Consider the following 12,283-nt stretch of genomic DNA (forward strand, 5'->3'; position numbering starts at 1 on the left):
AAAAAACCAAAATAATGGTGTGTAAATCAATTTATAAAATATATCTTTTAAAGTATTAAGTTACTGTAGATGGAATTAATTTTAGCCTGAAACAATTTAAAACATCCAATCACAACAGAATAATGTTTGTGCTTTTTTATATTGTTTACAGCTTCACCAAATTTCTCGATTCTCATTTCTGCAAGTGGTAATGATATTCGTCCATTCGCTGGCTCGTCTGTGTCGTTTGTTTGTGAAATGCGGGATGTTGATGTAGCCTCCCTACTCAGTATTCAATCTCCACCTGTCTGGTATGATAAACAAGATAGAGCTATTGGTACCAAAGAATCAGGTAAACCATTGAACATGATTTTAACATTTCCTTTTTAGATCTGCTTTGTAGATTTACAAGATTTTACAAGTGTGCATATTGCCAATTTTTCTCATTTCCAAATCTGTTTTCTAATAATAATAATAATAATACAATTCCCATTTAAATGCATAATTGTAATTTGTTTACAGATTCTGCTAGGATATATGTGGAACAGATGTCTCGTACTGCTTCCCGTTTAGTGTTCAGTTATCTTACCCTGCCAGATGAAGGCCAATATAAGTGTGTAATTGGCCCACAAACAGCCATTGTTAATGTGACAGTTGAAAGTAAGTTGCTTTTTTCTATGTTTTCTATAGTGTCTCATTTTTGTATTTCTGTATTTGTTGAGTTGATATATATATATATATATTAATATTAAGTTATAGTAGATCCCTATTTCTAAATATATTATTATTTTTGTGACATTATATCCATATGTGTTTAGTTATTGTTTATAACTATATACTAATTGGCACATTTTATCTCCTATAAATATCTTAGTTGATCCTAACAACTACTGCATACCAGATTGTATGAATTCTGGAAGGTGTGTAGCAGGTGCTTGTGAATGCCCACCAGAGTATGGAGGTTCCATCTGTCAGTTTGAAGGTAACATTATACTTTGTTATCATTGTGCATGTACTTTTTGTCCATAGTCAGTGCTAAGCTTTGTCATTATATGCCCACTTTTCTTAAAACTATATTATCGTTACAGTGAAAACGGACTGTGCATTGCCTTGCATGAATGGAGGATTTTGCAGCACAGGAAAATCATGTCGCTGTCCTGGTGGATACTTTGGACCACAGTGCAACTTCAAATGTAAGAAAATGTTATGTGCCCATATATGGACATGATGATGTCATATCACTACCATATTTGGGTATCACTACCATATTTGGGCACATCACACATTTTTTGTCAAACTAGTTTGATAGTGTAGAGTGAGCTTAAGTTGTGTGTAGTATGGGACTTACAGGTTCCCTTTAAAATATAATATTAATGACTTTTTACTGAAGAAGCTGATCCCCCAACCTCCCCCAAAGAACACAAATCATCAGAACCGACGTAAATAATATCATTTCATTTTTGTCACATTTACTAGAACAAAACCAACAAACTTATTATCTATATGAATTAATTCACAGCTGTACGTGGTATGCTGATCAACATTATCCCACAATACATCACTGCACCAGATCTTGGGGCTGACATCAGCCTTGTGTGTGAAGTGAAGCGTGGCACATCACCTCCAAATTGGTACACTCCTGATGGACGACTAATTGAACCAAGAGCTCCAGGTTTGATCATTATTAGCCAACTTAAAATGAATGCACTTCTGTGTATGAGTGAAGCTCCCCATTCAAATAAGTCCCCCTGAGCTTTGATGTTTTTTATTACTATACATTGTATAAATTGAGCACATGAGTGGATGATTTCGGACAAGATTAGTGGTGTTAAGAAATCATAATTATCGACTTCTTTATTATACAATATAGGTGATATTCAGTCGGATGTGTACACAACTATTTTGTCGCCATCTAGAGCTCGACTTAACATTGAAGACATCCAACCAGGTGACACAGGATCGTACTCCTGTCGAGTCAACAGCTTTGATAATAATTTTATTATTCAACTTAGAGGTAATCATTTTCATTAATATTATTAATAGTTTGATAATGTTATGGTTTTTCTGTGAAATTGCTGGAAGCAACCCACAAATCCGGTTCATCTTAGTACATTTCATTTAGGCAGATGTGCACCTAGCATGAACGAATTTGAACCATTGAATGGAACAAGTACTCATGACTTTAACTATTGCTTTTTGTGTCTGTCAGATTCGACTTGTCCTAATCCATGCCTAAATGGAGGAGCTTGTATAGCAGGCAAGTGTCAATGTGTGGGATCATACACTGGTGCACAATGTCATATCAAAGGTATGTACCACCTTTAAATCACACCTGTTGTACACCTGTAAATCACACCTGTTTCCCTCATGTATACAATATATATTTAAATATACCTTATATAGTATTATGTTATATATTAGTTCCTAGTCTTTACAATATGAATATTAATTTAGTATGATTTTTATAGTAATTGTTATGTTTATTTTAATTAATGCTATTAATATAATATTAGTATGTTTGGCTGAATGGACATATAGTATGTTTGTTTTACCATTTTATGATTTTTTTATAATTTATAGTTATTTTTCATTTTATATTAGTTTTGATTACTGTTTATTTCTTTATATGTTGCAATATTAACATAATAGATTGTATATATACAGTGACAGTATAGTTTTAATTAATACTGTATTTGATTACAGATAAATAAAATAGATTAATACATTTTGATGGATAAATGAATGAAAAAAGTCGGACTATAAAAAACTATAAATAAAACGGACACTAGTGAAAACAAAAACGAGAAAGTGAAAACAAAAATAATTATATTATGTGTTGCATTGCAGTATAGTTTGTCTTGCTATCTATTGCCTTGCACATTTAATGCTTTATTTTGTGCTATATGTATGTCATTGTATTGTAGTTGTAGCTAGTGATTGTCCCGCTCCATGCCTCAATGGAGGGCGCTGTTCCAACAGTCTTTGTCAGTGTTTACCAGATTTCACCGGTGAACGTTGTCACCTCAGAGGTAAATGCAACTATGTGTCATGTGTAATATTTGTTATCATTATTTTATAATTATTATACGAAGAAATATCTTTGCTTGTGTTATGTACATATACTATATGTTGCATGCTCACATAATTTGATTTTCCAGTACAGTTTTAATGTATATCACTCAATCAGTTTGAGTAGTGAAAATTGTGATTAGCATGTTAGTTTACCATGTCCTTAGTTTATCTGCTAATGATTCTTTTTGTCACAATTATTTAGAAAGTACCGATTTAATTACCGTGAATTTGCAAGTTGTGATATGTGCCAGAAAAAGAATATTTCAGCATTGTTCTTATTATTCAATATATAAACCATATTTACTTTTACTTACTTTTGATTGATTTTAAGTTTAGAAATATAATTGATATAGTAATAATAAAACTTGTATTTACCATTTTAAAAGTTGTAAACATAGTAATTTGTATAAATTTTACAAATCCCTGGCAGCAAGAAGAATATGAATGATGGATATTATAAATATATAATTTTAAAGTTGCTTCTTTTTTATTTAGTCACTAGTGATTACATTTTAAGTGTAAACCCAAGTTCACTTGATGTACCTCGTCTTGGGAGTCGTCTTACCATCCTATGTGAAGCAAACGGTGGTAACAGACAAGGACTCTCTCAACCTCTCTGGCGGGGACCTAATGGAGATATGATACTACCAAGAAGATGTAAGTCATTTTGCTATAGCCTAGCCTCTACTCCCGAATTTGCAGATTTCCTCTGCTTTAAACAGTAGTATGCTATACTTTGAGTAAAGCTCAGTGTACACTATCAAACTTTATGTGACAAAAAGAATGTCATGTGCCCAAACATGGACATAATGATGTTATATCACTACCATATTTGGGCGTACCACTACCATATTTGGGCACATCACACTTTTTTGTCAAACTAGTTTAATAGTGTAAACAGAGTTTAGGAAAACATCTCTTAATAATACAAGATCAACTGTTATGTTTGTTATAATTTTGGTATGGCCATTAATACTTTATGAGTAATATATACAGTAGCAATAGATTGGTTTTACCTAATGTCTTTTTTGTATTCGTTTCAGCTGGAAATGAGCGTGTATACATGCAGGCTACATCTCCTACTGGAACTAATTTAATCATTGAAAATGTTCAAGCGTCAGACGTTGGAGCATACACTTGTATTGTAGAAACATCAACAAATGTTTATCCAGTCAATATTCTTGGTAAGACCAAATGTATATATTTTCTAGCAATAGACATTCTGGATTACTGACTCAAAATCAATAAGACATGCAAATAATGTATACAAGACAAGCAATAAAAAAAAATAGTCAAAGTTTATTAAACGAATACAATAGAGGGTGTTGGCTTTAGTGTATATTTCCACTTTTTTTTTTTTCATAGGAGTGTCCCTTTAAAAGCGGTGTCCCTGAATAGGGGTGTTCCAAAAGAGGGGTTCTGTATTACAAGGGCTTTAAGTGTAAAAGACTGAATTATTTTATTTCAGAGCCAGGTTGTTTGCTTGGATGTGACAATGGAGGTCAATGCCAGTATGGTCGTTGCATCTGTCCTCAACAATATGAAGGAACTCGTTGCCAATTCAAATGTAAGTCACAATCATCAACACATCTTTCTATCTTCCACCACAGTTAAGTTTCAGCAACACCAGCATGTACAGGTCCTGTGTGACTGAGTTGTAGAGATGAGCAATACTAGTTCTTTCAAAAGGTTTTCTATTTTCCCTTTCTATTCTTTCATGTTTTATAACTGTACACTGTAATGCTCTTTATTTCTGCAGCTACTGATTGCCGTCTTCCTTGTAACAACGGTGGTGACTGTTTGAATGGCCAGTGTATTTGTCCTCCAGGTTTTACTGGCGAAATCTGTGAAACACGTAGTAAGTAAACAATTAGTATTTTTAATGTTTAATATCTCTACTACTGTAGAATTTTTCATTCACTAATCTGATTTTTTCATTTCAACAGTAAGTGATGGCTATATTTTTACCATCAACCCCAGTATCAGAACTACACCTTACCCTGGAGCAGACGTTGAGTTCTCATGTGAGATTATTGGTGACGGTCAGTTTGCTCAGCCTTACTGGACATTCCAAGATGGACAGCGGGTTTTACCATTTTCTTTAGGTGTGTGCATTCAAGCTCATAAAATAAATCATTGAGTTAATAGATTTATTTTATGATGAATGAATGAATGTGCTACTTGCACAGCATTTAATATCAAATATATAAAAATATTTAAAATTTGTTGTTCGTACACAGACAAAGCTCTTAAAATTATAAAAAAAACATCAAAAAGCAAATAAGAAATTCCAATAACAACAAATTGTCATGATGCCTACAATGAGACACAGTTTATAGTTATACCAGGGAGTTGTTAACAACTCCCTGGTTATACTAATCTTATATAACTTATGTTTCTAAAGCCTTGTCTAGACTATCAAACTAGTTTGACCAAAAAAAATGTGATGTTCCCAAATATGGTAGTTATATGACATCATCATGTCCATATATGGGCACAAGTTTTATAGTGTAGACAGAGCTTTACTGTGTAAAAGAAAACATGTGTATTTGAATACACACATATATTTACATTTTTATATAACAGGTCAACATATTGGAGTCCAAGCGAAATCCAATAAACAAACTACATTGGTGTTGAAGAATGCGACAGAAGATGATTCTGGAATATACACATGTTGGGTTGGACAAGATGATAATCGATTCAAAATACAAGTTTACGGTATGTTAGAATACAGATATACATATAAATGTGACAAACGTATATGTAAATATATGTATATGGTGTGTTTAAAATACAGGTGTATATGCAAATATAAATGTGTCTTGTACAGTTGGAATAAAACCAGATATTTAATTAAGCTATGCATCATAAAAGAATTTTTTTTTTTATAGAACGCCCTTGTCTACAACCATGCCAAAATGGTGGTCGATGTATACACAGTGTTTGTGAATGTCCTGAAGAATATAGTGGTGAATACTGCACCATCAGAGGTATATTAATATTGTTATGTGTGTCTTTTATACACCTGGACAAGTTCATTCAAATGTTTAACTTCACATGGTTTTCAATGACATTTTTGAATACACCTTTCAGTGCTGTAGCCACAAGAATTAAAGTGGTGTGGTTGGTCGCAGAAAAAGAGCCCTTTGAGAGCCACAGGGTTGTCAAAGGCCGCTGTCAAAAAGTGGTTGATGTACTGGTGGCTACACTCCTGCTTCTAGCAAACAATTGTGTTTTCAAAGATCCATACAATCTGCTTGAAAATATTGCCTATGTATTTGTATTGTAGTAAGAACATGTCTTCAGCCTTGTGAGAATGATGGTACTTGTATTGATGGAAGGTGTGTCTGTGCTGAAGGCTTCTCTGGCGATTTCTGTAACATGCAAGGTAATTTATACAGATTCTTCCATTATTAATGTAATATATTTTTCAGCCATGTTTAATAGTAAAACAAGTGTTTTTTTATATTATTTGTATTCAAATGAAGATCACTGTAGAAATATTTTGTATTTAATGTCAATTTTTACATTTTATTTTGACTATTAAGGATTAAACAGAATACTACAACCTTTTGAATAAATTATTATTATTATTATTATTTATTGCCAAAAACCAGTTACAAACATACACATACACAGAAACTAAGGGAGTAGGCAGGAACCTAAAAGTGAACCTAATCACTATAACAAGAGTTCAGGTTCCGTACTCCCAAAGTAACAACAAAGTTTTCAAACTTTTTTAATTAGTAACCGTATGTTTGTCATATTTGTCAGTTAGAAGAGGTAGAAATAAGGTTATTATTTTTTGACAAGGTAGAATTATTTTGCATGTCGTTTAATATGGCCCTTCATTTCAGCTTGTGACCCACCATGTGAGAATGGTGGTCGATGTCATGGACCAGATATTTGCACTTGTACTACACATTTTGCTGGAAATTACTGCCAGTATTCAGGTAGTCTTGAGTCAACTTCAAATCATCACCCCTTTCATATATATGTAGTTGCACAATTGCAATATTATACTACAGTATTATATATACAAAATATCATTTATATAATATTGTTTGATGGTTTGCATGGTAAGAATACATAATAATAATACCACATATTTGCTTTTTTATATATAGTTTCAACATTATTGTCTTGTTAATACATAATCCTTTGAAATATACCTTTTCCCTTGCTTGAAGATCTTATTAGCACTTTCCTTTCCTTAGAATGGCTTTTTAAAATGTTTTCATTTGTTTTGCTTTTGTTAAAATATCATCAGATCATCTTTCATCATCAGCCGTTGTCAGTCCACTGCTGGACGAAAGCCTCAGCATGTTTCTGCCACAGTGCACGATCTCTAGCTGCTCCCTGCCACTGCACTGTACCCCAATACTTGTCTATTTCATCTCGCCATCTCACTCTTTGTCTTCCTCTATTTCTACTCCCATCCATCGGTCTCCATGATGTCATTAGCGAAGTCCATCTATTGTCTCTTCTCCTACTGATATGTCCAGCCCACTTCCACTTACTTAATTTGATAGTTCTTATATTAATGTCTTGAACTTGTGTTTGTTTTCTCACCCATTCATTTGTTTTTCTGTCTTTATATGTGATTCCGAGCATCTTTAGATCATCATAATTTCTCCTGTACAGTATGGCTTCCTTTCATATTCCTTTTGCAGCCAACTCTTCCAAAATTAAACATCCGGAAACTCAAAACCCTCCTCAACAATGTCCGAAATGTTTCATAATTTTAAAATGTAATCTTAAACATAAATCTTCTGGAAAATCCAGTAGTGCTGTGCAACTGGGATCTGGCTGATAATGCTACATTCATTTTGGGGGATCCCTCTCCAAGGTGCCTCACTTTTTAAGCTGTGATTAAATTGAAGTTCACAATTTGGTGAAGTTCTTATAACATGTTTATGGGAGAATCCGACATTTTAAACCATTTTCAAAGAGAGTTAAATGTATTATGTTTTTAGTTCATATTTTGTTACGTTTACAAATAGTTTTAAGATTCATAAGTTTAGAAAACAATTATATCTAGTCTAGTAGCATCAACTAGATTTAATTGTTTTTTAAACTTAATACTACCTGGATGAATGACATTATATCCATTCCAGATTCACTAGCTTTACTAAATGTTGATTTCCAATAAACCCTTCCCCCATCCTTCCTTATATTTAGCAATCATGATAACTGCTATATATTATGTAAAGAAAAAAGTAAACTTTATTTAAATACTATATATAACTGTATATTATCAAAATTAGAAACAAAATTACTCCTGCACTTATGTACTGTATCTGCACAGTTGATCAAATAGAATTTTAATTAAATATAACTTAATTTGTTTGTGTTGAATTGAATTGAAAAAGCACATTATATCTAAAGCCTACAGTACATATAAAAAATAATTAAAAAAGACAAGAAGTAAGAGGTGAGTTTAAGAAGCTTCTCTGTGGTGCTGAAGAAACATATTTGTTATGTATATATGTTGTATTGTATATTGTGTTACTTATTGTGATGTTTTTTTGTATTAATGAATTAATAATTTGATTACAGTTGAGGGAGTACGGGTACAGATTACAGGAACCCATAGTTCAGTGCCATCTATTGGTGATGAAGTGAGCTTTATATGTGAAGTGATAGGTAGTAGCAGACTACCTCATCCTGAATGGAGGGATCCTAGAGGCAATCTGATCCCACGGTTATCTACAGGTTAGTACAAATTCTTGGTGCTGATTTTTTGTAATTCGGTTATTAAGAACGTTAAGTTTCACACTGGTAACTAAGGCTAGAATGTTTGGATTTCAAAAGAAAAAACATATGAATAAACTATCAGCAACAAGAAACACAGATTAAAAAAATAACCTTTTTCTAACACAACATCTTCCGTTCACTTATTTATTTTATTTGGATTCAGATTCAAGACAGTCAGTGGGTGTGTTAGTAAAGACAGCAACAGCAACAGAGCTGATTGTCAGAAGTATATCTCTAGATGATGTGGGCACATATTCATGTTCCGTTGGACCGCTCAACCAATACCTCACCATTAACGTCAATCAACAAGGTATTTCTGGTTATCATTTATTAATTCTAGCAATTTGGTTTCCAATAGAATAATCTTATACTTACCTGAAAGTAATTATATTATATATAAAGTATTATGTTTTCTTTATGAAAATTTGAAATTTAACTTCACCTTGTTTGCCTACAGCAAGAGTCTGCTTGCTGCCATGTGCGAATGGAGGGCGCTGTGTAACTGGTGTTTGTGAATGTCTGGCAGGCTATTCAGGACAATACTGTAATATTCGAGGTAGGGATTTTACCATAAAACTGCAATTAACACATTTGATACTGAGATTGTTAGAATCTGATTGAAGACGAAGTCACATTGTCCAATTATGAGGCAGATATTTATTATAACTTTGTAGTTTCAAAATTGTCGGGATTTTACATTATTACCAATGTTACATCTGAATCATGATAACCATAATATTGCTATTCAGAGGGCTCTGGTTTCCAACTGAAGATTCAGCCACAAAATGTTCAGTCGCCACTAAGCAGAGGTGATACATTTAGTATGGTGTGTACCATAGAGGGCAAGAATAACATGCAACCACCTAGATGGACTGGACCAGATGGCAGATATATTGAGGAACAGACTCCAGGTATGCAAATTTGCTCTTAAAAAAACATCTTTGTATAAGTTTTTTTGTTTGAAAATTTTGTGTCGGAAACCAATTAGATCAGTACCATCAGTAAGTTGGACTGTTCATGCTTAGTTAAATGTACCTGAATTGGCTTCATGGATCATTCATTGCTAACTTGTATAAATAACTAAGCCTACACAGGCCCTATGTCCAGGAATGAAACAACTTTACATATTGTCAATACAGCTAAATGTGAATATTTCATTAATATTTATTCTTTTTGTCAAGGTACCTACCAACGTGTTTATGTAGAGCCATTAAGTAGCTCTGCTACTCGACTTGTACTGACAGATCTTCAAGACACAGATTCAGGCATTTATAACTGTATGATTGATTCGCTGCCGAACTCATTCACTGTTCTCATCCATGGTAAATTGTTTTTCTACTTTTCTATTTTTTTTTGCTGCAGTTGTTTACAACTAAAGCCTAAAGCTCTGTCTACACTATCAAAATAGTTTGTCAAAAAGAGTGTGATGTGCCCAAATATGGTAGTGTTATGACATCATCATATCCATGGGCACATTACCTTTTTTTGGTCAAATAAAGTTTGATAGTGTAGACAGAGCTTAAAGCTTGGTTTCATCACATAATGGCTGGTCAAATTACTTGCGTTGCACTTACATCCTAGTGGAAATTGTTTGTATATCGTCTTATTATACTTCTGTGTTATAATAAATTTGAAATGTTTTATCCTAGTTGATGGTTGCACAAAACCATGTTTGAATGGAGGAAGATGTATTAACAGTCATTGCCAATGTCCACCAGAATTCCAAGGAGGACACTGTCAATACCATGGTAAATATTTAGTAGTAGTAGCCTACTTTTGTTCTGAAAATGTCATAAACTAAACATAAACATTTCTATTTTGTGAGATCCATATGTATGGACACCCCTCAAAAGGAAACAAATCTGGAATACATTGTTAACAGTAAAACGTTCTAAAAAGATTTTTTTTTTTCAACTTCATTTGTAAACGTAGATTTTAACTTGTATTTATTTCAGCAATACCAACAGACCTTCCTAACTTGGTTGGAAGTGGTGGATATAAGCTTGGTGAGCCCATGAACGTAACATGTCAACTGAACCCACGCAGAGGTGCTCCTTCTCCTCTTTGGATCGCACCAAATGGTCAACTCATCAACCCTGTTGGATTAGGTAATTATGATACTTATGTTAACCCACCCTGGTGTACAATAGACAAAATGATTCATGTTAGAAGAATCTATCCTTTGACACAGTTTGGTGATTTTTATGTTCAGACAACGCATGAATGCCTAGGTTGTCGATTGTCTCAAATCAAAAGCTCCTTAATGCACAATGTGAACTTTTACATTCAAAAACTTGAAATAGTAGGCTATTTCATTGATCAAGTAAGCTCTTTTATAGGGTATCTAACGTTTATGTTTTATAATTATTTTGTTATTGTTTAGGTGGAGATGATCACCTGCATACAGTAATGTCATCACCATACAGTAGTACTTTAGTGTTGAATGAGGTGCGTATTAGTGATACAGGTACATACACCTGTAGAACAGGTAACACCATCAATACCGTCAAGATCCAGTTTAAACCGTCAAGTAAGTAGTCTTTGTTCTTTAAGTGTAACAACATGTTTGATTACTTATGAAACCTCTCTTCATTAGTAATGAGTTGCTTGTGCGAAAATAACTTTAAGTAGGGATTGTATACTGATTATAGTAGCTAATTTCATTTTGTGAACAGCTCGATGCTTCCCACCTTGTGTAAATGGTGGACTCTGTGTTGGTACTCGATGTGAGTGTATGCCTGGCTGGACTGGACCTGCCTGCTCCCAGAGAGGTACAGTTACAATCAAATTCTAGAAGTTTCATATTATTCTAAAAAATTGCACTAAAGAATACATATATGCCATTTGTATAGAAGGGATGGATCAGACACACTTTATATAACCTTTGATGATAGTGATTGTATATTTTAGCAATTTAGCGATATATTTATTTACCTGTTTACTTGTCTCAGTATTTTTTTTGGTATTTTTTTTGGTATTAATGTCACTGTGTTTTGTAGAATCAGCAAGAGGTACAATTAAGTTGACTCCAAGCAGGACAGGTGTCGCAATTGGTGATTCACATGATGTTGTTTGTGAAGTCATTGGTCCAGGAGTAACTCACCCTCTGTGGTATGGACCACAGAACAGCATAATTGGTCCCCAACAATCGGGTATAAAAACATTGTTTTTAATAACTACTGCTAGGCCTAATAACAGTAACTTGTTAAATAACCAAATATAGTAGTCTATTTAAAGTAAATGTGTGTGTCATGCAAAAATAAGTTTGTGTTAAATTTCAAACTTTTTTTCGTAGGAACTGAGAGAGTCTACATCCAAAATGTGAGCCCAACTGTTACTAAGCTTGTTATTCGCAACCTCCAACCAGAGGACCAGGGCATGTATCGCTGTGAAGCAGGACGGGTACAGGTTGTCTATGAACAACTAAATACACTAGGTTAGTTTGTGTACATGTTCGTATTTCAATTGTGAA

General features: G+C 33.4%; 1 protein-coding gene across 10 annotated transcripts in view; it reads left to right on the plus strand.

The window, feature by feature from the left end:
- The window catches only part of LOC144850041 (uncharacterized), a 131,538-nt gene that overhangs the window by 66,166 nt on the left and 53,089 nt on the right, over window positions 1-12,283 (plus strand). For 8 of the 10 annotated variants that reach the window (XM_078707207.1, XM_078707206.1, XM_078707212.1 and 5 more), the window contains 28 exons: window positions 152-331; window positions 502-639; window positions 854-961; window positions 1,068-1,172; window positions 1,499-1,651; window positions 1,850-1,993; window positions 2,189-2,287; window positions 2,904-3,008; window positions 3,547-3,708; window positions 4,095-4,235; window positions 4,520-4,618; window positions 4,811-4,909; window positions 4,998-5,156; window positions 5,638-5,772; window positions 5,946-6,044; window positions 6,344-6,442; window positions 6,912-7,007; window positions 8,614-8,769; window positions 8,975-9,121; window positions 9,269-9,367; window positions 9,561-9,722; window positions 9,993-10,133; window positions 10,461-10,559; window positions 10,767-10,919; window positions 11,195-11,341; window positions 11,487-11,582; window positions 11,811-11,963; window positions 12,107-12,247. In XM_078707207.1, the coding sequence (XP_078563333.1) occupies window positions 152-331; window positions 502-639; window positions 854-961; window positions 1,068-1,172; window positions 1,499-1,651; window positions 1,850-1,993; window positions 2,189-2,287; window positions 2,904-3,008; window positions 3,547-3,708; window positions 4,095-4,235; window positions 4,520-4,618; window positions 4,811-4,909; window positions 4,998-5,156; window positions 5,638-5,772; window positions 5,946-6,044; window positions 6,344-6,442; window positions 6,912-7,007; window positions 8,614-8,769; window positions 8,975-9,121; window positions 9,269-9,367; window positions 9,561-9,722; window positions 9,993-10,133; window positions 10,461-10,559; window positions 10,767-10,919; window positions 11,195-11,341; window positions 11,487-11,582; window positions 11,811-11,963; window positions 12,107-12,247 (3,615 nt within the window). The remainder of the gene's footprint in view (window positions 1-151; window positions 332-501; window positions 640-853; window positions 962-1,067; window positions 1,173-1,498; window positions 1,652-1,849; window positions 1,994-2,188; window positions 2,288-2,903; window positions 3,009-3,546; window positions 3,709-4,094; window positions 4,236-4,519; window positions 4,619-4,810; window positions 4,910-4,997; window positions 5,157-5,637; window positions 5,773-5,945; window positions 6,045-6,343; window positions 6,443-6,911; window positions 7,008-8,613; window positions 8,770-8,974; window positions 9,122-9,268; window positions 9,368-9,560; window positions 9,723-9,992; window positions 10,134-10,460; window positions 10,560-10,766; window positions 10,920-11,194; window positions 11,342-11,486; window positions 11,583-11,810; window positions 11,964-12,106; window positions 12,248-12,283) is intronic. The other 2 variants (XM_078707209.1, XM_078707215.1) reach the window with 2 other exon arrangements.

Source organism: Antedon bifida, chromosome 8, assembly GCF_963402885.1.
Source record: "Antedon bifida chromosome 8, ecAntBifi1.1, whole genome shotgun sequence".
Classification (NCBI taxonomy): domain Eukaryota; kingdom Metazoa; phylum Echinodermata; class Crinoidea; order Comatulida; family Antedonidae; genus Antedon; species Antedon bifida.